Source organism: Amborella trichopoda, chromosome 4, assembly GCF_054954075.1.
Source record: "Amborella trichopoda isolate Santa Cruz 75 chromosome 4, AtrichopodaSantaCruz75HAP2 v2.0, whole genome shotgun sequence".
NCBI lineage: Eukaryota > Viridiplantae > Streptophyta > Magnoliopsida > Amborellales > Amborellaceae > Amborella > Amborella trichopoda.
The window spans coordinates 7418604-7441760 of record NC_142339.1 but is presented as its reverse complement, the minus strand read 5'-3'; the positions used below and the strand labels follow the sequence as shown (position 1 = coordinate 7441760).

The 23157-nt window shown below is 36.1% G+C and overlaps 1 protein-coding gene across 20 annotated transcripts; it reads left to right on the top strand.

The window, feature by feature from the left end:
* The first annotated feature begins 640 nt into the window (after window positions 1–640).
* On the top strand, window positions 641–22246 carry LOC18421702 (vacuolar fusion protein CCZ1 homolog B). 20 transcript variants are annotated; one of them, XM_088864700.1, is made up of 12 exons: window positions 641–688; window positions 1690–1803; window positions 6038–6237; window positions 7704–7797; window positions 9019–9202; window positions 9339–9448; window positions 10945–11043; window positions 11421–11888; window positions 12850–13005; window positions 15525–15754; window positions 15879–15935; window positions 21983–22246. In XM_088864700.1, the coding sequence occupies exons 3-11, from the start codon at window positions 6053–6055 to the stop codon at window positions 15916–15918; spliced, it is 1566 nt and encodes a 521-aa protein (XP_088720826.1). In that variant the 5' UTR covers window positions 641–688; window positions 1690–1803; window positions 6038–6052; the 3' UTR covers window positions 15919–15935; window positions 21983–22246. The 20 variants fall into 20 exon arrangements, with proteins under 20 accessions (XP_088720826.1, XP_088720825.1, XP_020517864.1 ...); XM_088864699.1 differs by having other exon boundaries at window positions 1551–1803; XM_020662205.2 differs by having other exon boundaries at window positions 641–715.
* Window positions 22247–23157: the final 911 nt, after the last annotated feature.

Here is a 23157-nt window from a genome sequence, read left to right as displayed (position 1 = left end):
GAGTTTAAAATTTTATAATTAGATATCAAAATAATTTTTCAGATAATCCTAAAAAATTTTTCCACTAAAATTACATGTTATGATAATATTTGGAGGTACACCTTAATTAGATTGTTTAAGGTTGCAACCTTATAGAAACCACACCCAAAGATAATTGGCCTATTTGTAACAATCCCAATACAGATACCTAGGTACTTGGCTGGAAGAGAACCTTCGATAACAATAGGTACGGCCAAAATTTTGGTTTTAGTTAGAACTTAGAATATTAGATCTAATAGGAACACTTTTCCCATGATTAACCACTTGAAGACATGCTCGGTTTCATCACCCTTACATTGTTGAATTGAACGACGATTGTTCAAGGGTGGTTTCTATCGGACTTCACATATCACCATTCATCATCACCGTCCGAGTCATTAGTTTAACGGTGATAACTCATCGCGTCATAGTATGCGATCCCTCTAATTCGTCGTGTACTCACAAAAGGATGAAGCTTTTCATTACCTTCTTTCGCCTATAGGAGTATATTGATATATTTGCTTATCTTTGAGGGTAAACATTTTTGACCCATGGGCGCGGCTGTTTGGTACGAGGGGTCTTCTCTCTCCACCTAACAAAAGACCTTAAAACAATTGCAAAAGGGTGTGGCGCCATTACATTTCAGCAGAGAGAAAGCAAGGGTTTCATGGTATTGACCAGTTTCTAATAATTTCAGGTGAATTTATTCTCATTTTCATCCATTTTGTGTTTGCTTTTTTTTTGGTCCTGCGTCACTGTTTTAATTCGTGTAAGAGTGAGCTCAATTGATTTCTTAGTGTCATATCTGGAGTTTGTAATCGATTGTTTGCTGTATAAAAATGGGTAATTGAATATGTGCAATGCGGATGATTTTAGGGCATTTTTGTTTGGAAATTAGACATTTCGAGTCGATTCTCAAATACAACGAATGATCTTTTAGAGTCCCATAATTACTATCTGTGATTGTAAGTTACTAAGTTGTTTTGTTTCTAGTATTTCCTATGAGTAGTAGTAGTTTATGAAATGTGAATTTATATGTTTATACACTTGCTATGGGTGGTTTACTTGCTCAAACAATTTGGCAATTCACTGAGATTTGAGCTTGGAGTTTACGAAAGTGCAATGCCTAGGGTGCCATAGTTTGTTTTTGTTCCATTTTCTGGTTCTGGCATTTAAAGGTGTTAATTATTTAATCTTAATTTTTCATCAAACAATTGTTTAATCTCTCAATGGTTTCACAAGCAATCAGCATTGTTGCAGGCCTTGTGCCTTGTTTCAAAAGCTAATTTTTGGTTAACGTGTGGCTTAGATGCTGAATTCCCTGAAAAGGTCTGGCTAGCATTTGATCTGTTAGTAAATGCATCGCAAAATATGGTCAAACCCAATGAATAGTTGCCTCTCAAATTCGTTTTTTTCTTGGGAAAATTATTTATAGAATTTTGTGATCAAAGAAAGTCTTGAGACATGGAGAATTATATGTTAAAGAAGTAGATGTGGTGATCTTGTTGATTACTTGATTGCAATTTTCACAGGTTACTGCTTGAATTTTGAGTCCTGAATGAAAAAACATGTTTGCCCAGTTAAGAGGGCATCTCATTTGACTAGTTCCGCTGAGGTGCTTCGGGCGTTCCGGATTCGATAATCAGGCAATTGACCGATGTCATATTACAGATTTTGATGCATCCATTTCTATGGATCTTCTTTTCTATCAAGGCATATACTTCTAATAAAGTTAAAAGTGGAAGGCTCAAAGGGATTGTGGAATGTTACTTGATTCACCTAGAGGTATACTTGTGTCAATGCTGGTACTTGTTTTTTTTGTCTTTTTGTTTTATGTTGTTAACTGTTTAATGCTGGTACTTGTTTGCTGCATATCTCTGTCTGTCCTGCTTATACTTGCTCTCTGTCTGTCCTGGTTATATTTACTTGGCTCTTTTGATGAGCTACTGTTACATAAATGGAAAATGGGAATGTTTTTCTCAAGTCCCATAAATGATGATGCAGTTTATTACATATGCTTTTATGAGTATGCTTCAATAGTGTTATCGTAATTGATCCATAATAACAACTTTGCGAGTTACCAATGGCTTATATCCGGGATATGGGTCATTTATGGTGAATTGTACTTTAGTTTAAGCATGGTATTTGAACTCTCCTTATTGCAGGGCCTTTTCTAGAATGATAAGAGTCATTTACATTTATAATAGTGATGCTAACATGTTATGATTTTATTTCATTTTCAAAAGGATTCGTTAAATGTATAAGTGAATGTGATTATGCATGGGCACATGAATATGAATAAGTTGAAGTATTATATCATGGAATATTTTACTCTTATGCTGCATAAAATTTATACTTTCTACTACATAATTATTGGGGATGAGCTGTTTTGTGTTCTTAGTTTAGTACCAAAAATATCCTCAGCCAGGAAGTCAGTAAGTCTGAGTTTGATAATCGACTATTTTCTGCTCCCATCTAAAGAAGGCTGAAATACTCTTCATTGACCAAAATTTACTCACAACTAAAGTTGCACTATCCAATCAAATTTTAGAGCCCTGCTTAGTTTTTTTATTTGATCTGTCTTCATTTGTTTCATTGTTTCTTTCTGTGGATTAATGCAATGTGTGTAACATATATATCTCAGTGTCTTCGTTGCTATGTGCATGACAAAGGTGTCCTATAAGTTTTATATGCACAACTTTTTGTTTGGATTCCAGATGGGAAATGGATGCATGTGTTTTTTATTGAAAGTAGCCCAATACATTGCTTAAAGGGGAGAAATCAACAGAAACGTGACCCATGTCATGAGCACAATAAGAAGTTAAGTGGCTTGAGTGTGTTGATTAGCTTTTTAATTCACCCTACCAAACCACACGTTGAAATAATCATCAGGATTCCAATTTATTTCATTTGGATGTTCATTTGCTTGAGAAATATTTTGAGGATGAATATACTTTTATGGGAATGATTCGTATTACTCTGCATGAGTTATGTTTTTCCCTTAAGTTTCTCAATATTTGGGATTTTGTTTGGCCTGGAAGCAGTAAGGGTCAGGGATTTGAATCCTTGAGGTAATGAGTCATTTATTATGTAAGGATAAGGTTTTGGATGATGTATATGAGAAGGTTCTGGAAGAATTGCATGGAAGGTGAGGAATGTTTGGTACATGATTGGTGGCTTGGAAAGATATTTGGAGTTTGTGGATGTTTTGAAGGCTTGGTTGGAGGAATTGTGCACTTGGGTGGCATTCTGCTCCCAAAATTGACGTTCACATGGGAACCATAGCTGATTCACTACTGAAAAGTGTACTTTCTCATTCTTGGTCTCACACTCCATAGGTGTTCCCAGTGATTGTTTTGAGAATGAGATATGTGTGGCATTTGAAGTAAGCGTAAGTCTAGGTGGGATGAACGTGGGGAGTGCAGTTGTCCTCTGTAGCTGCCATTCTGGTCATATGAAAACATTAAATTACATTTTTGGGAAGCTGAAGGTGCATTCGTTTAGCCATTTTTGAGAAGGGACCTTGATGTGGAGATCAAGAAGTACCCTTTCTGAACCATTTTATTGATTTCTTTGTAGTTGAAGGAGAGATTAGATGATATGTTTTTCCAAAAAAAGGAGAGATTGATGATAATGGCGCCGGAATACGAACCTTTTGGAAGAACACGAGAGATCATATCTTTGTAGGAATCAGCATGGATAAATGGTGCATGATTCAAAATTCATATGCATAGAATTGGATATGATTGTTGTCCAACAGTGATTGATGATAAAAGAGTGATAGGCGATTTTTTCCATATTAGTTTGGCGTCTCTCTTTTGGGGGGCTTTGCAAACACTTTAGTCAACTTGGTGGTTAGAGAAAATGGATGAGATGGTATTTCTTCCCAACTTGATTTAGTGTTTTCTTTTATATTATACCTTATATTTTCTTTGTTTTAATGTAGCAAATTCTTATGCAAGAAAGAAAATGGAGTGTCTGGCTGGATTTGGGTTACTGCTTGGGGATCTTAGACAGGATATTCGATGTTTAGATGGCCTTCTTTGAGTTCATTCTTCAGATATTTTTATTGCACATTTTGATGCATTGGAAGGTTTCCATTCTAGGTTTTTCTAACCTTTTTTTTTGTTTGTTTTAACATTATGTGGATAAACTATTATTGGTGACCATAGTTAGCAAGTCAGGAAATAACAATATATCGGCTAACTAAAACATCCGGTAGTAAATTGGTTTTGTTCCAAGAAGTCGGTGGAATAAAATCATGTCAAAAATACGGATTGCTAGAAATTTGGTAAGTTAAAGAATCATGAATCTTTTGGATTTGACTCAAAAAAATGGAGTGAAAAAATGAGATGTGTAAAAATGACACAAGATAATATTATGATCTGCTGATATTGTTTGGATACATTAAAGTCATTGAACTATAATTTAATGTCTTTACTTGGTATCATTAAGGTAATACTTGACAAATGTTTGTCTAAATTCTCAATATATACAACAACAAATGCTTACTTTGTTGTTAGGACACAAAAGATATTATATATTTATTGGGAGCATACAGTGAAATAACAATACTAAGCACAAGAACTACATTTGCAAATAACAAGAAGTGTAACCCAAGGTAGAGAATCATTGTTAGAAGGAAAAAACATAAATGATCCTTGGTATAGGATTGCAATTAACTAAAACACAAAACACGCAAAAATTTAAAACATTGGCTCATATAAAATGTTGTGTTATATACACCAATGAAATAACAAAACAATTTGAAAAGGTGAAATCAGTCAAATTTCCATATGTAGGTGGAAAGCAACAAAATGCTCAAGCAAATTTAAATATTTGAATTTCACCTTGAGTTCCTAGCTGCCTAAAGCTTTAGTTATCGTTGATATCTATTGTTCTTTATAATGATGCCTTGAATTTAGAGAAAGTTAAGTTTTTTCATTGGGTTACTTTTCCTCTTACTCTACCTATTATGTTCAGATATACGATTGATAGATTATTTTTTTGGTAAATTGCTCCTGTTTTCATAATACATTTTTTTTAGGAATATTTTTGATTGAATTATTCCTTACATCAAGATTCGTAATTTATGCCCACTTTTTAATGTGCTTATCTCTAAACCAAAATTCAAATATTTTAAATCAATGAAGACAAATAGAAGTTTCAATAAAATTATAGGGAAGAAGTTTTTTTTGGAAAAGTTTTTTGAAGAAATATGAAATACCGATTTATATTGGTTCTATTAAAAAAACATGACTTTTTGAAGATCTTTCGAAAAACTCGGAGTTCTTAACAGATTTCAAAAACTTAGAGATTTTCTGAAACAATTGTGTATAAGTCGTAGACATGCTAACTATGTTGGTGATGTATATAGCTTCTTATCAGACTGATATAAGTGAATTTTAGCTGTTTGAATGAAGGCTGAAGATTTTGGTTCTCATCTTTTTGGGTAACTGCTAGCATGTTCATGCCGTAGGAGAGTCTTGTTATGAAGTGGATCCGTTTGTAATTTGATCCTTCTGCATTCAGGCGATGTGTTTTTGCTTAACTATGAGCAATTCGTATCCTTGTGTAGAACTGCAAACTTAAATTTGATGCTGAGTGAAACCAACATTCTATGTTAATTTGCACATTTGAACAACTAGATAAATGCCATTTTTTGGCTGTGAAGGTTTGGTACCTAATTTTTTTGTGATTAATTTAGCCTTGTTCTTTTATCTTTTAGAGGATTACACCTGTGAGGTTGATTTGATAATAAATGGCTTTTCATCATACAACAGGGTACATTAACATGTCTTATAATGTAAAAATGTGTTCTGATCCTGTTTAGTTGTTGGTATGGAAAATTATATGCATCTTATGTCTATTGACAAGACTTTCACCTTTTCTGGTGCTGAATTACTTCCTTTTTGAATTAAATGCATGTTTTTGTAATAAACTTTTGTATTCATTCATTGAGTACCAATGAAAAATTATCTGTCAAAAATATGTGTAATGGATTTTTTTTATCTCCTAGGTATAAGTAAAAGGTATGATGGGTTTGTCATCTCCTGTTCCGGTCGGTGAAGGGTTCCAGTTCTGTGTTTTTGACTTAAGAAGAGGACAGCATGAAGGGCAAGAGCTTGACAAGATACTATTTTTCTTTCCTATTGATTCCCCACTTCCATTGCAACTCTCTGTAATTGGGCTTAGCGAAGGACTTATCACTTTTACAAGGTTTGGATAGTATTTATGTGCTTCTCATTGCTCTGTTATGGCGCTGATTCATTACAAAAGATTTCTTTTGTACTGGGAATGGAAAGCAATCATTGTGATATTATCTGATTTTTTCCACATAGATGCTGAACTTGAAAGGGATTTCGTACCTTATAGATTCATAGGGATTAGATAACTCATTCGTGCTTTTTTTTCTGATTGATACTTGTAATATATATGCCAATAAGGTACTTTTAATATAGTACAAATTTTTTGTTTTTTGCTCTATTAATATGAAGCCACTTTTGACTTTTGTCGTCTATTATTGAACATTTAAATGCAGGCAAGATATTATGATGAATCTATAATTTGCTCCTGATTCATTTGAAGGCTTTTATGACCATAGAAGTAGATATTGAGATCCAAAGAAGTTCTGTGCTGCTTCCAAGTAGGAAAATATGAGTTTTTTTTTTTTAGATTATGGAACCATTTCTGTGCTTGAGCCTACCAAATCGAAAAGATTTTTTGCTTTGGTGTCCTTTTATCTTGAGATTGAGCAAGTTTCAATAACTTGCACATTTTGGCTCGAAAAGCCCCTGGCTTTCTCAAGAAAAGAATGGTACTAAGGCTTGTCTACTCAAGTTATTAGATCTGCATATTCTTCACATTTTGGTGGATTATCATTCTTGATTGATTCAAGTAATTTAGAAAGAGAAAATACTCTCATAAACCATCTTTTTGTCAGTTGCCTTTATTATGTAGCAATCGTTGATTAATAACATTTTCGCCATCTTTTGACTGTTGCTGGATCAAATGGTTGTAGTGGAAGAAAACACTTGGATTTGATGGAACCATTTCTGTACTTGAGCCTACCAAATCAAAAAGAAATTATGCTTTGGTTTCCTTTTATCTTGAGATTGAACAAGTTTCAATAACTTACACATTTTGCCTTGAAAAGACACTGGCTTTCTCAAGAAAAGAATGGAACTAAGGCTTGTGTAATCAAGTTATTAGATCTGCATATTCTTTGTCATTTTGGTGGATTATCATTCTTGATTGATTCAAATAGGTCCATTTAGACAGAGAAACTACTCTCATAAACCACCTTTTTGTCAGTTGCCTTTATTATGTGGCAATTGTTGATTAATAACATTTTCTCCATCTTTTGACTGTTGCTGGATCAAATGGTTTTTGTGGAAGAAAACACTTGGATTTGATGGCAATCCACTTTATTTGCTTCCATGACTTTAATGTTTACCCTTTAAGCAGAGCGTAATCTTCATGTTTTCCCTTTAAGCAGAGTGTAATCTTCATGTTTAACATACAATTAATGAAGTCCTAATCTGACTGCTATATCTGTCAATGGCATAGATTCTGTAGGCATGTCTCATGTTCTAGTATATCTTCTGTTCTACCTATAATTATTTGTTGCACGAGTTTCGTTTTTTCTGGAAAAGATTTAGGGGCTAACTTGCAGTTTTATCCAGGATTTTTTCTCCAGATGCTGCTTGTGAAGTTATAGAAGCAGAAAGACATTCCCATACATTTTACCAGGCGGAGCCTGATATATGGATGATTATGGTGTGTGTTCTATTGCTAACTGATTGGCCTTGATGAATCTGTTATTGTATATAATGCATTTAGAATGAACATTAATACTGTCTTTTTGGTAGTGAACATACTAAAAAATGTCTGGGTCGGTATGACTTGTGTCTGTAGGTTTGTGCAAACAAACACAAAGACATGTATGAATTGTGTGTCTCAAGCACCTATAGATGGTGGAAGTCCTCATCACGATACATTAATAGGCAATTTTGCTCAATTTTTTAATATCAAGTTGATTGTAATCTCTGATGTAGGAGTTGTTAAACCACATCTTTCATACTTTAAATTGAATTAATGTTGCTTGGATGCTTACTCTTTTTCAAACTAGAAACTGAATGCTTGTTGTGACAGTAATTGGGCATGAGTAAATGCTGTCATTCCTTAATGGCTTCAGACAGCTAGTCCCATCCCTATATGCCCGGGCAATGTTGTTCAGCCTTTAGAGCACATGAATGCTATCTCACTCATCCATGGCTGGCTTATTAAAAAACTGTTTCAGGACATTTCACTGGCCATCATCATCATTAGAGCCTTTTCCCAACTATTTGGGGTTGGCTACATGAATCCTGGCCGCCATTCTACTCTATCAAGGGCTATAGGCACGCCCTAGCAAAAGCAGATAATGTAGAGTTAGGATTCATGGAAAGTTTTGGCGAAGTTTTACATTAGCTACCTACCTGACCCAGCCCACCTCCTTTACCCGGGCTTGGGATAGGTTAAGGGAAAGTTTAAGGTCCTCACCCTTCTTAGACAAGTCTCAGGACATTTAACTGTCTTTCCTTAAATTAGTGAGTAGAGGATTCATCCATGGGCATTATATGCCCCCTAGCTTTAGCTGGCAAACGAGGTTAGCTGAACAGTTAGTTGTAGTTTTTCATAGAATTTTATTTCTTGGATAGCTAGATTAGGACATCTCTGCACTGTGTTTTTGTATGCTTGCTTTTGGATACTTGCTCAGAATGATCAAAGAACTGTCTTTATAAGTGCTTTGGAACCCTTTCATGAGACTTTTATTGTGTGCCTGATGTCATATCAATTATCAGAGAATGCCACCATGGGCTTCCAATAGTGAATAACCATTCACTATATACCATACTCATGTTTCAAACTCAGCATTATCTTTTTGTGCTAGTAAACTATTAGTTTGTCATCAAGTCTGCTCAGTTGTTACAAGAAATATTTTTAACTATGATTTAGGTGGTGGAAAAAACCAAAGACACAGATGCTATTGGACGGAGTGATGCATTGCAAGGGGTTCTCAAGGAAGTGCATTCTCTTTTCACTATGTTTTTCGGATCTATACGGGGTTTGCTTGAGAAGCAGCCCGGAGGTGGAACTGCCCGTAGTCTTTTGTACTTCTTTATAATGGATTACTTGGCAGGTATGATTATTTGGTGGACTTAATCGTCAATGACATTTCTCTTGCAGGCTTTAACATGTAATAGACCTGAATTGTACATATGAATCCTTAGTTTGATGTGATCTGGGTGATTAGATTTTCAATTACTTTTACTCAGAGTTTCTTGTTGGGAAGAAACTTCAGATGCCATGTTCCCGTGATTGTCTGAGGGAGCGTGGAACTGTTCAGATGCTTACAACGGGGCGAGAGGCGGCAATTGAAGTACAGGTACGCTTAGAGAATGTTGTCTTATTACCTGTATTAATGCAAAAATGTAAACTTTTCCCAACTTGCATTTGCTTTTTCTGGTGTTGGCTAGTGTTAGCATTGGTCATTGACAATTGTATTGTATCAGTTCATGACCTCTTAGCCTTAAATTGATATTAGCATTTCCTTCTTGTGTTGACTCTTTGCAACAATGTAAGAAAGAATTCTTGGTAATGTAATTCTGAGATTTACCTTGTTTAGGACAAAGTGAGGTCATCAAAGGTTGACTCAGTTCCCATTTATGATCCACTATTTGGATTGTGAAGCACATTAGACTGGAGAAGTCAATTCTCTGAATCTATGATCTTTCTTCATCTGATAGCTCCTAAACATTCACATTTTAAAATAAGATATTTCTATTGTAACAGTGGAATGGAGAGACAAAGCTATTCCATCTTTTTCATTTTTATATTTCTTTAGTGAATTCCATGCATTATAGGTTTTGCGATGCACTATTCAGCCAAAGCCAAATCTCAAGGTTTACTAATGCTTGATGATAAATATTTTGTCCTAGAAATTTCCATCAAGTAGCACAAATTACCCATACATGGTTGGCCATCACACTTGGTGATTTTCTAGCTTGATACTTTGTGCCCCTGCATAGATCGCATTCAAAGCATGATATCATTTCTCAAAATCTGCATGATGATATCTTTTTCGGATATCTGTGGTTTTGTCATTGTTTGTGATCCACAATATGAGTAAACAGTATGATTGGGGCATGCTGTCATGGTGCTCTGCCCGCGGATAAATAAACCTTATGCAGGTGTGGGTTTCATTGGGCTCTCATTGAGGGATAAACCTCTGCCTTTATGAGTTTAATGGGTTTAAAGCTTCTATTGCATCATAAGTATTTTGGTTGTTTTTCGGCATATCTTGTCTAGTGTGGTGATCTTTGGGCATCTAGACAAATACCCATGCTATTCAACAAAATAACCAAGATGCTCCTACAATTCAGTGTCAGCGTGAATCTGCTTTTTGTTATACGCCAACTGTTCAAGCTTTGTCTGGCTCCGTTGTGAGCAACAATGTCTTTAACCCAGTAACAAACCACTCCAAAGAGTTTCTGAGACACAAATCCTGGGGCATTTGCCTGTTTGGGTAAAACTTTGTTGCCACTTGAATGAGATCACTTTGTATTTTCTTCATGTTTGAATAAGGTTTCATGGTAAATGATGTTCTTAAAGGACAGCAGGACCTGGACTTAATTATTCCTAACTTGAAGCTGTTTTTAAGAATTAGGAAATAGCTTGATTTTAAAGGAATATATTCATAAAGTTTGAGTTGTGTATGTGCTTTATGTTTCTTTACTCTCAGTAGCCTCCGGCATTGAGATTGGACTGTTTCATTTCAAAATAAATTGCCTATAGTTGATGTACCATGAATCTTTTCAAATGTATTTACATGTTCTATTGCTGTTTATAATGAATACTAACTGTTCCCTCATTTAATTGCAGTCACTTGTCAGACTTCTTGAATCTTCTTGTGTTGCAAATATGTCTTGCCACTCCCTTGTTTTATATCATGACCTGCTTGTGTCCACCACTCTTCCCCCTGTATGGTGATATCCCCATGCATTTTTGGTTTTGCCTTTTCCTTTTAGATTTATATGCTGTACAAGGGAAATTAGACTATAATCTGATGAACTATGCAAAAAACCATAGTCCATTAGGTCATCACGTTCATTGAAGCAATGGATGTTGATGGAAAGATTGAGACCCACCTTTGGGGTCATGTCTTATTCTGAAAGATCTTACTCTCTCCATCACCATTCCTCTTCTCAATTGACAGTGCTGACTGGTTTATGACTGTTATAGCCCATCTCATTTTCATATAATTTTCCTGTTCTGTGTTTCCCTAGTCCATCACATTTATATTTATTACCTGTTCTTGATGAGTAAGGAGGTGATTTTCTCTGTGATTTGTATGTCAGGGTGACACAGCCAACCTATTCAACTATGCACTTCTTCGGTTAACACCAAATGCTTTATCCTCTGTTACGAGTTCCTGGTCTTATTTGAGAAAAAGTTCTAGTGGTGCATCTCAAGAATCTGTAAATCCTATATTAGCAAACATTGGAGTTCCGTCAGAAGAAGTGTCACATTCTTCACGTGATACTTCCCCTAATAGACAGGGTCAGCGACATCATGTTGCCAGGCCTCTACAGCGTGGAAAATGGTGGAGAGGAGAAGATGGTTTTGCTGTCACTGAAAATTGGGGTTCAGAAATTGGTAACAGGATTTTTTATACTCCAACAGTGTGGCTTCAGCAGATCGAGGAACACATGCATCTGTGTGTTTACCAGCACAAAAGTCTGACCATAATCCTCCTCATATCAACTAGCTTATTAGTAAATGGCGAGCAGGGTATATCTTTTGTGAAGCAGCTGCTTCTTGAAAATGTCCGTATCTTATCATTATTTTTCTCTTCTTGCCTGTCTTTAAATATAAAATTCTGAGAAATTTGTGGCTGTTCATGTGCTTTAAGCTTCTGATATCATCTAGTGATTTATTTTGTGATTCATGTCCTCATAACCTATTTTATGAATGCTAATAACACTCCTTGTCTTTGAAGTTTCTTTTTCCACAAGACAGAATGACTTTGGTAAGATGAAACAATTGTTGGATTCAGCGTCACTGAAGAAAGTTTTTGTTTCATTTCTGCATCATGTTGAGCTACAATGTTTTGCAATAAAAATGTTATGTTCGAGCTATTTGAGCTAATGATGCCCTCATCACTTCAGAAAATGTTAAGGAGTTCAATGGACTCACTGGCATCATTAGATAATCAATGCCCTTTAGTTCTCAAAAGGGGAAGTATACTATAATCCAATGGAATATAGAAAGATAATGATACTAAGGTTCAGCTGCTTCAGCATCTCCATTGAACTGCTGGATGGCAGTGGAGCCACCAGAACAGTACATGACTCCATTGTTTGCTCTCTCTTCCTCTTCATCACCGTCCACATTTGCAATGAACAGTAATGACTTAGGGAACTACAAGTATTTCCATGTCATATTGGATTGTGGTAGACTTCCCATATCAAAAAGTCCATATCATGTCTTGCTCTATTTGATTCGCAGTTCACTAGTATTCATTTGTCGTTCTGACAAATCCATCAAACCATGGGTTTATTGAAAAGCCAAATGATGGAGCTTAAATTGCGGGATCACAAATTTTAAAATCGCATTACATTTTGGAACTTATTGGGTGATGTGTACCGAGTCTCATGATTATATCTGGTTGCGTGTTCTGGTTTCCTAGAGTAGATAAATCTCCTTTCTTTCTTGTGTGCGTATTAGAATTTTCTTTAGTACTTTTCCTTCAAGATACTTATGAAGACCAGTTCTACTTCATACCAGGCATCACTGAAGATATTGAAGGTTGAAGAGAAGTTATCAAAAGAATGGGGTGGTGAAAATGCTTATCATGTTCGTGGATATCGATACTTGCTGCTTGACAATGATAGCATTGTATCAAGGGCTTCTCCCCCTGGAAAAGTTACAACCTTATCCAAAGTTGGTACCTTATAAATTCTTCAATTTTTTTTTAATGTGTAAAAATATAGTTAAAAAATTAATTGAACAAGGAACAATCACAATACCAGTCATCTAAACAAAAGGGCGACACCTTTAAGAGAAGAAATATCAAATAGTTAGGAAGATAAATTGTCTATCTTTAATGAATAGATCTGAAAAATTTATGTTATCTTGTTTATGAATTTTGTACCCATTGATTATGATCATATATCCCTGTACGTACTTTAAAAATCTGTCATTTTAGGAGTGAGTCTATGTTTTTCTTGTGAAGTTATTGCATTCATCTCTTGGTTATTATTACTGTACATAGAATGTATGAGTTTAGGGACATCATTGTCGAAATTATTGTATGTTGCTTATGATATGTAAAAAGTCCCCTGTAAGGATACAGATGTTATCAGTATGTCATTATAAACAGTAAAACATAATTAAAAAGAAAAAACTGAAACTGGATGTGGACCCAAAAGTCACTGCTGAATTTCTGGCCTTCTCTCTGGCTGCTGTCTCCTCCCTCACTGAACCCCAATTTCCAGTCAATCTAGGATCTCACATGGTATCAGAGCCTTTTCTGAAGCCATTATATATACTTGGGCTGAAACTTAACTGATACACAACCATTGGAGGGTTTCACACAGCACTATCTAATCTATTTATATTTGATCTCCACCCTAGGTTTCAATGTTTTAGGTAAAGTTTGATCTCCCCCTCTCTCTCTCTCTCTCTCTCTCTATTTATCTATCTATATATATAGAGAAAGTATACAATGAGACAATTTAACTTAGAACAAGGCGGTCACAATTAAACTTGACCATTGAATGTGAAATTAGGTGACCATTCCATTGACCGAGCTCAAACTTCAAAAGAAATTTTCTCAAACTTTGTGACACACCCAAGCTATCAGATTTCACATTGAATGGTCATAAGTAATTGTGATGTCCTTGTATTAAAGGTAGATGGTCTCATTGTATACGATCCCATATATATATATATATATATATATATATATATATATATATATATCTAGGAAAAGATCATGTCAGCCCATGGGCTAATGGAATAGTGTAAGCCAATTTGGGCCCATCTGATTGGCACGACTGCATTTTTATATTTTAATTATTTTTATACAAATCCAAATCACATGACATTTGGGGCGCCCACTCTTCTCATCAAGGCGCACCTAATAAAAATATTTAAAAAATTATTCGCAAAAATTACATTGACCAAAATACCCATAAAAGTTTTGAGGGGTATTTTGGACTATTTAATTTTTAAAATTATTTTATTGTTATTTTTATTAGATTCACTTATTTTTTAAGAATAGACGTTCCAAACTTCAAGTGATTTGTATTTATAAAAGAAATTAAAATTAAAATACAAAATGCAATAGTAACCATTGGACCGGCCTAGATTCATTCTGGGCCATTGGGTGTTTACTGTAGCTGTCAGCTAGCTGACTGACCTAATACAATCCCTATATATGTATATATATTGAGGGAAATGATATCATGTCACCATGCCATTGTAATATAATGAAAACACACTTCTAGAAAACCATGTTTGTGATATTTGTATGACCCAACTTTGCACACACACTCTCGTCATCTCAATAAGCAATCTAAAAAAAAATTAATTAATTTGCACCCTATATATGGTCAAAATGAGTCCCCTCCAACAATGAATCTAGACCGTCTATTTGGTGAATTTCAAGATCTAGGCCTTTATGAATTCAAAAACGATTTTTTCTTTTTTAACGTTGTTAATCTAATGATAATAAGTTATCTAAACAATTTGGAAAGAAAAAAGATCCTTCTAAGGTCTAGATCTAAGCATATCACCAAAATGGACGGTCTATGTTAATTGGGCTAAAAAAGCACTTTCTAGGTTGTGTTTTCAAATTTTTCTTTTTTTGTGATTTTTCATTAGAATGAAAAGAGTGCATATTTTAAAATTTGGGTCAAATGAATTGCCCTAACATGGTTTTTGAATATTGTTTCATTTTATTACCATACAACCATTGCATGAAATCACTCCCCATATATATATATATATGTGTGTGTGTGTGTGTGTGTCCGTATGCGTTTGTGTGTGTGTGAGGGAGAGAGGGAAGGACTTTCGAGTCTAGGTCTCTAGAGCCATATTTGGTGCAACACCTAGTTCGCCCTTCACAATTTCCAAAATTCTACTTACATAAACTGTGCCGAGCTGTGGCTTCTGTTACTCGACTTGTTCCTTTTGTTGTGATATCGAAAAATGGGGTCAGAAGCATGGGTAGTTTCTAGTTTTGTGAAATTCACTTGTGGACTTCCAGTATGAATTCTAGGAGTCCTTCATAGCCCAGTCATTTCACTTTCATGTGCAATACCCCTCCAGCACATACTTTGTCCAAATCTTCTTTCGAAGTTGATCAAAACACCTTTTGGTTTCACAGTGTGTTCTTTTCAGTCCTTCAGGATACTTTTAATTCTTTTTAATACTAATTAAACCGCATTGCTTTACAGGGATCTTTGATGGCTATGAGTAAGCTAAGGGAGGAGGTCGATCAAGAGAAGAGAAAGGCAAAAAGGGATGACCCTGATCATGAAAAGGACTTTGAAGTCTGCATGAGGGCTAAAAATAATGCCTGGATTGTTGCTCGTGTAAGTAGAGGAAAAGAGCTTTACATGGTTCTCGAAAAGGCCAGTGAAACCCTACTTTTTGCATCCGAAGCAGTAGATAAGTTTAGCAACAGGTGTGCATACTGTTTCTCCATTTCTCATGAGTCTTGTATTCCTGTTTTTGACATTATAAGCATCATATTACTTTTCCTGACAAACTCAAATCTGGTCTTTTTGGGACATATTACAATTACAAAGATGCTTTCGTTTTTCTAGGTTTCGACCAGAAGCCTCTTAGCTTTCCAAAATTTATGGGTATACTCGAAACTTCGGAAATAGATGAAAACTCCTCATTGGTTATTGAGTGAAATCTGTTTTCTTGTGTCCATTGAGTATAATACATTTGGAACTTCTTATCCATGGTCCATAATCTCATGATTTGGAGTTGACTGTTTTGCCAATTAGGTTGCTTGGAGAAGTGTATAGTTGTCTCCAACTATTCGTGATCCAAAAAGTGGCTCTAGTAAAATATTTTATTAAAGTGGGTCTAGTAAAATACAAGATTATATGCCTAATTTGTAAATACACACACGCACACATAAAAAAGGGAGCAACCTTACTTGTAGAAGTAAGGTTGCAGTTGTCTATGCTGTTCATTTTAATTGGACGGTGTAAATTTGATACGTCTTTTATGATAGTGTTAAAAAAGTAGATAGTCTTTGGAGATAGTGTCAAATCTACATTGTTCAAATAAAATGAATAGTATAGATTAAAACAACTTTACTTCTATATATATGTTTTCCATATATCGATAATGAATAGTAGCTTAAGTCCTGCTCTTAGCCATATGAGAAAATACATATCACTATTTGAATTTTAATATTTTTTCTACAAATCATTTCAAGCTAAAATGTTGAGCACATGTACTTGACACTATCTCACACTATATAAAAATATAAAAAAAATATTTTCAAAAATTTAAGATCATCAAATTACCCCCATCATTTTTTAGAGGTATTTTGGTCATTTTTAAATTTAGTAAATATAAGCTAAAATGTTGAACGTATTTACTTGACACTATCTCGCACCATATAAAAATATAAAAAAAAAACTATTTAATTTTTTAATATTACCAAATTACCCCTATCATTTTTCAAGGGGATTACCCCCATCATTTTCAGGGGTATTTTGGTCATTTTAAATTTTCTAAAATATTTTTTCATGTGCACTCTATTCAAAATTTCATCTCGATCCAATTTATGGAAAAAAGATTAAAATTCAAATATAATTTTAATGGTGATACGTATTTTCAACCATCCGATCAAGATTTGATCGTTGGGAGCCGGACCTAAGCTACTATTCATTTTAAGTCTAGACCTATTGGTAGGTTTATATATATATATATATATATATATATATATATATATAAACTTCTATATAAACTTTTTCCACATATATGTTTTAATAGATATAAATTATGTATATATACATATTTTAATCATCATCATCATTATTAGAGCCTTTTCCCAATTAATAGGGGTAGGCTACATGAATCTTGGTCTGCCATTATATATAGTTTTAATAAAAGCATCTACGCAACGCCTATGGGCGAGATGCTACAATGATCTCGCCCATAGCACCATCGCCGTCCATTTTTTTCAGGCGGCGAGGATTTTTCGACCGCCACAGACATAACATGTCCGTGGCGGTTGAAAAATGGCTATGTCTGTGGCGATCAAAAAATTCACAGAAACCGCCATGGACCACGCGCTGTCCGTTGCGGCTTTGTTCAATAAACCGCCATGGACATAGCAAGTCCGTGACGGTGGTGAACACTATTCAATTTCGCCTATAGGCGTTTTTTAGCTTTTTCCATTTTTAATATATATAAAATATGAGTAAAATATGCAAGGAGTTGATCATCGGGCAAGAATCTGCCTAAGAAAGAATGATGGGCCTGCACAAGGATATTTGAAGGATCCTTATTGAAAGTTATGGCTGGAGCAATTCAGCTGTAAAGCAATAATCCAGGTTAGGAATGAGTGGCTTGAATCCAGGTTACTGTTGCGAAGCAATCTCTTCCTCTTAGACTGTGTTTGGAGGCTCCATTGTGGTAGTGGTAAAACCCACCAAGGTCATAGTCACTGGTGTGCAGTTAGGAATCTCATTGTCCCCTCCTTTTGAGCCCCTTAGGTTGGATGGAGATGAGATGAAGCCTACAACTCCCATTCTCCTCTCAGAAGGCTAAACATCACGTGGCCTAGTCTATCCGCAGTTTAACTAGACTAGCACAGCTCTCCATGCCACATTCCATAAACCATAAGATAGGTGAAGACATCTGTGGATAAGTGGAGAAGGTTGTCCTTTCTGTGGAGTCCATGAGTGGTACCTTTCTAAATGGTCAGGTTGACCCACAGTAAGTCTGCGGCAAGGATTTTAATTCCTCAACGCCAATATTTGTGCAAGCAAAATCAGCTCCCCAACCACTAAAAATTAAACCAAAGGCAACTGAAGCCTTAGGAAGAAAATAACATGGTGACTATGAGGTAGTCACCGGAATTGCTTTTTCTACCACAAGATGAGTAAGGGCTATATGTGAAGATAGCTCATCCTAAGTCTCAACAGATCAATCATTCCATGACCGCCATTTTATCAATATGTTTGTTTGGAAGGAGAGCAAAGTCAAACCTTTTTGTGGACTTATAACAGTATGATGACTCTATCCTTTTTTGGGGATGTTTTAATGATTGTCCAATTGACCCATGGTCGACTGGTAGGAAGCAATTTGAGCAAATTAACAAGATGCTCAGCCATACGATTGCAACAGCAAATGCCTACATCTCCAGGGTCAAGTCTTAAGTTGAAACTAAACACCTTACTGAGGACTACTCAGAAACCTAAGATATTGGTGGGATCGATTCGTTGAAGGAAAGGAGGAATCTGTAACTCTGGGTAAAAGGGGATGGGACCTTTAAACAAGATTCTTATGTTCAGGAGATCCTGAATCTAGTTGAGGGCCTTCCTGCCACAATTGAAATCCATTTTGTGGCCCTGTGGAAGACCTAAAGTTGTTAAGATTGACTGCCAAAAATTACAAAAAAAAGCGTCCTTTTGATATCTTGGGTTGATAATCCAGAAAAATAGAGAGATTGAGGAAGATGTCGAAGTGGAGATGTGCAACTGGAGTTTTATGTGATCGTCGCATACCAATGAAGCTGAAGGGCAAGTTCGATAGGACAACAGGGATACCAACTTTACTTTATAGGGTGAAATGTTGGGTGGTCAAGAAACAACAAACCCATAGAATGAGTATAACTGAGATGATGATGTTTAGATGGATGAGTGGCAAGACAAAAAGAGATGGAATTCGAAATGAATACATTTAAGAGAATTTAGGTGTGGTACCAATAGGCGATAAGATGGGAGAAAATAGATTTAGGTGGGCTGGCCATGTGTGTCGCAGATCCCGTACAGTACATGTTAGGAGGTGCAAGTTAATTCAAGTGAAAGGTTCAAAAAGGACAAGAGGTAGGCCCAAAAGGACATGGTTGGAACTAGTAAAAAGATATGGGAACTTTTGGCCTCCCTGAGGGTATGGCCCTTAGTAGAGTACAATGGCGGATCATGATTCATGTAGCTGACCCTAATTAGTTGAGAAAAAGTGACGATGATGACGATGGAAGACCGAAAGTGCAATTATTGAGAGGCACTCACACCTTCACTTACCTCACCCAATACAATTGGTATAAGTAAACCTTGAAAAAGGGTGTAACATTTGTCCAACATTCAGAAGGCTGTCCACAAAGAATGGTCTGGGAAATTGGTGCTAGCAAGGTTTAATGATGTGAATTTTGATAGTCACATTTGGTCACTTATTCTCTATGAGTGAATTGTCCATAGTTGAAAGATCCACAGAGAGAAGAGTTACTGAGCTCAAGAAAAGAGATTTTGAAGTCAACAAAAATGTCTGCAGATAGTTCGGTATGGAATATGATTGAGAACCTCAACATTCAGCGAGGTATAAGGACAAAGGATTGCTCGTGGAAGGAAAAACAAGACTAAAGAAAGGTCGTTTCAAGGACTGTAAAGCTAAGTGGGTGAATGCTACTTATTAAGGAGGAGGAAGAAGCGAATGCTACTTATTAAGGAGGAGGAAGAAGAGCAGGAGGAATCCTGACTTTGGAGCGGTGTGCTACTGCCTGGAAAATGCCTCTGATGCAAATGACTCAGAGATATCATCCCAAACTGTGACGACTGAAACAATTGTGCCCTGTATCGACATGCGGCCTTAGATATTTAATTTAGATCAGTAGACCCAATAAGGGTTTTCTACAATTCAGTCGTCATAATTACAGGCTACCATACACTTACAATGAGAAGAGGCCTGGTTCTACTCGATGCGGAAAACGGACTCCTTCAGCTTTGGGATCTGGCACTTAGGTCCCACTAAATAAGAACAGTCTTATGAGCTGCTTGACTACTCACAAGTTGCAGTGGGAGCCCTGACTTCGTTGGCTGCTTCCCCTTAGCAGCAAGGCAATTGAGTAAAAGGACCATACCAGCAGAGCATTTTGTATCCCTTACGGGAGGGGACAATTTGTCAAGGCTGTCCACTGTTGCTACAACCCCACTGTCTTTAGCGGAGTTTCAGGCTGAAGTAAAACAGCTTCGATTCTGTGAGATGCTCAATCTTAAGCTTTAGAAGAGCAGCAAAGAGGGTGCCGCGCCCTTTGCAGGCCCCTTTCTTTGGGGAATTAAGCAGCACCTTAGAAAATTGAGAGTTTCTAGAGGAGAGAGCAACTAAAACAGGAAAAAAATGAGAACAAGATGTTCATAGGTGCGATAACGAGGTGTTCATCGGGAAAAGTTGAGAGCAAGATGTTCATTGGACAATTAAGCATGATCTTAGAAAAAGGAGATTTTCTAGAGGAGAGAGCAACTCAAACTGGAAAAATATGAGAACAAGATGTTCATAGGTACGATAACTCATTGATTCCAGAAATGGATCACTACCTTGACTGTTAAATTGAGGAAGATTTCACATAGATGTTTTCACCAACCTCAACTCGGTCAATTATAACTGCATAAGAAAAGATTGGGTCCCCATCACATTTGGAAATAGGCAGAATAAGGTAGGGAAGTGGACAGAGTGAGGCTGCAGGCTCCATGGATGGCCCTTGACATCCATGTGTGCATAGGACAAGTCTGTGAGTTACTAGGACTCATAATAACAGAGGGTCTTGAATGGTATGTTTCATTGGGGACTGGATTTTTGTTCTTAATTCAGCCAATCCAAGTTAACATGGATGGTATTAAAGGGGAAATGAAGGGAAAGGATCTGATCTCTAGTTCCCATCTGACCTCAGCAATTGGACAGCTTGCCAAAGAGAGAGACAGCTTGTGGAGTGTTATAGTTTGCATCAGGGAACAAAATCGTCAACTAGGGATCTTGCACTAGCTCAAGGAACCGAATGCGAATAAAATGTGCTGGAATGTTATGCCTCCTAAATCTGAGAAATTTGTGGGAAATGCATACCTGGGAAAGAGGAATGCTTCCTTAATCAAAATGGTGCTTGAGAGAGAAAATCCCTACTTGTACGAGGGCAGTGCAGATACCTGTAGAGACTAGGAAGCTTGACTAAAAGGAGTTAGTGCAAGCCTCTCAATCATGTCCTGAAATGGATCCACGATCTGATGCCGAAAGGGCCTAATAAGTAGAATCTCCTAGGGCATGGATTTTCAGCAAGTTTGACCTGATATCAGGATTCTGGTGAAGAAGATCAATGTAAGACTGCATTTGCAGTACCCATGGGGCAATATGAATGGTGTTTTACATGGAAGAATGCCCCCTCTGCATCCTAGATGACTATGGATGAAATAATTTGTCCCGTTGAAAGTTTTACACACACACACACACACACAGACATATATATATATATATATATATATATATATATGCACACACACGCATATACTTTTATCCTGTATTTGTTGTGAGAGGGAGAGAGAGGAGAGAGATGGATGTAGATGGATGTCTATGTACTATACCATATGTACGTATTATGCATTTGTGTGCATGTGTGCGTGTTATTGTATATATGTATAATATGTCTATGTATGTTATACATCTAAGGCATCTATTCCATAATACATCTGAAACAAAGCATGCACATATATATTCTTATGTTATGCAAAGCATGCAAGTATATGGATACCTATATATAGGTTTAAACGTACCTATTTTTCTCGCTCTGGAAGTAGTTTGAGGTCTTCTTTAAATTTTGAAAGTAGAGCTCTCCTGGTACTTTCCTTGAAAAGCAGGGGCATCTTAGTAATTTGTCTCAAAAATTGATCTGTGGCAGGTACTGCAATGGTGCTTTTTCATTGGACTAGGCCTACTTTCCTGCATATGAAACTCCAAAAAGTTAGAAAGTGAAGTGGTTTCTCTTCATTAAGCAAAATTTTCATTGTCGAGCTTCCCTGCTAACTTCGTTTCTACACCCAGTGTAAAATTTCAGCCAAGATAAAAACGGCCATGAGAGAAAAGTTATGGTTGTTCAATAATAGTTCAGTGTTGTAAATTTATAGGGAGTTTCAAGTAGATTAAATGGCTTATTATGGATTCATAGGAGTCTTTCTCATGGTATGACATTCCAAGTTGAGGCTTAAACATGGCGGCAACTTGGAAATCCAAAATAGGATTAAGGATGTGGTTGTGGTTCAAACGACCTTTTTGCCAGCAGCTTCTACAAATTAGTAAGACGTATTAAAAATGGAACTGTATTCCATAGATCATTTACTTTCGGTACAAGGGGTCAAAATCACTTAGAATATGAGTTGGAATCTGATGTCTCATAAATTTCGAAAAAAATTTCTTGGGACTTCAACCCCGATTAACAATACACCTCAGTTGTCCAATTTCTGTCTGTAGCCGATGGTGAATGTAACCTCCTTATCCCTGCAGTAAGTAGTTTTTTGTTTTATGATTGTTTTATAGGACAAAATAGGATACATGATGAGTCGTTAGGTGAATAGAGCAAGAGGGATGAGGTAATGCTGTTGGGGGTGAAGACAGTCAAAATGAAGTGAAATGATGAAACAAGATTCGTGTAGTATATCTCAAGTAGTTGGGATGGTGGTCGGATGATCTTAAATAAAATAGCATTCATTAACCAACAAAGATGGGCATGGTCATCAAAAGGTGGACTAACCATTGGCAAGCATAAAGGTGGTTGGGACATAAAATAACCCAAACATATTAGTAAACGATTGCGAGTATTTGGCTATAACAAGCCATAACAATGACTGTAATGACATCAATTTTATTAATAAGAAAATACTCTAAACAAATTATTAAAGGACCGAAGTTGATTTGAATCATACAAAACACTAATATTTGTTCCTATCTTATCATAGATGAACATTTTCGAGAGAGAAACGAGTTTAATTTCTTAGAGGCCTAAATTAACTGTCCTTCCAATTAGACGATCTGTCTAAGGCTGTGTTTTTTTTTTTTTCTTTATTTTTTTGAAATTGC

Bases quoted from the DNA above. Each gene is read 5' to 3' on its own strand.
- LOC18421702 (XM_088864700.1), top strand. From the start codon at position 6,053: ATGATGGGTTTGTCATCTCCTGTTCCGGTCGGTGAAGGGTTCCAGTTC. The intron at 9,203-9,338 runs GTATGATTATTT...ACTTTTACTCAG, and splicing joins TATAATGGATTACTTGGCAG to AGTTTCTTGTTGGGAAGAAA. The intron at 9,449-10,944 runs GTACGCTTAGAG...ATTTAATTGCAG, and splicing joins AGGCGGCAATTGAAGTACAG to TCACTTGTCAGACTTCTTGA.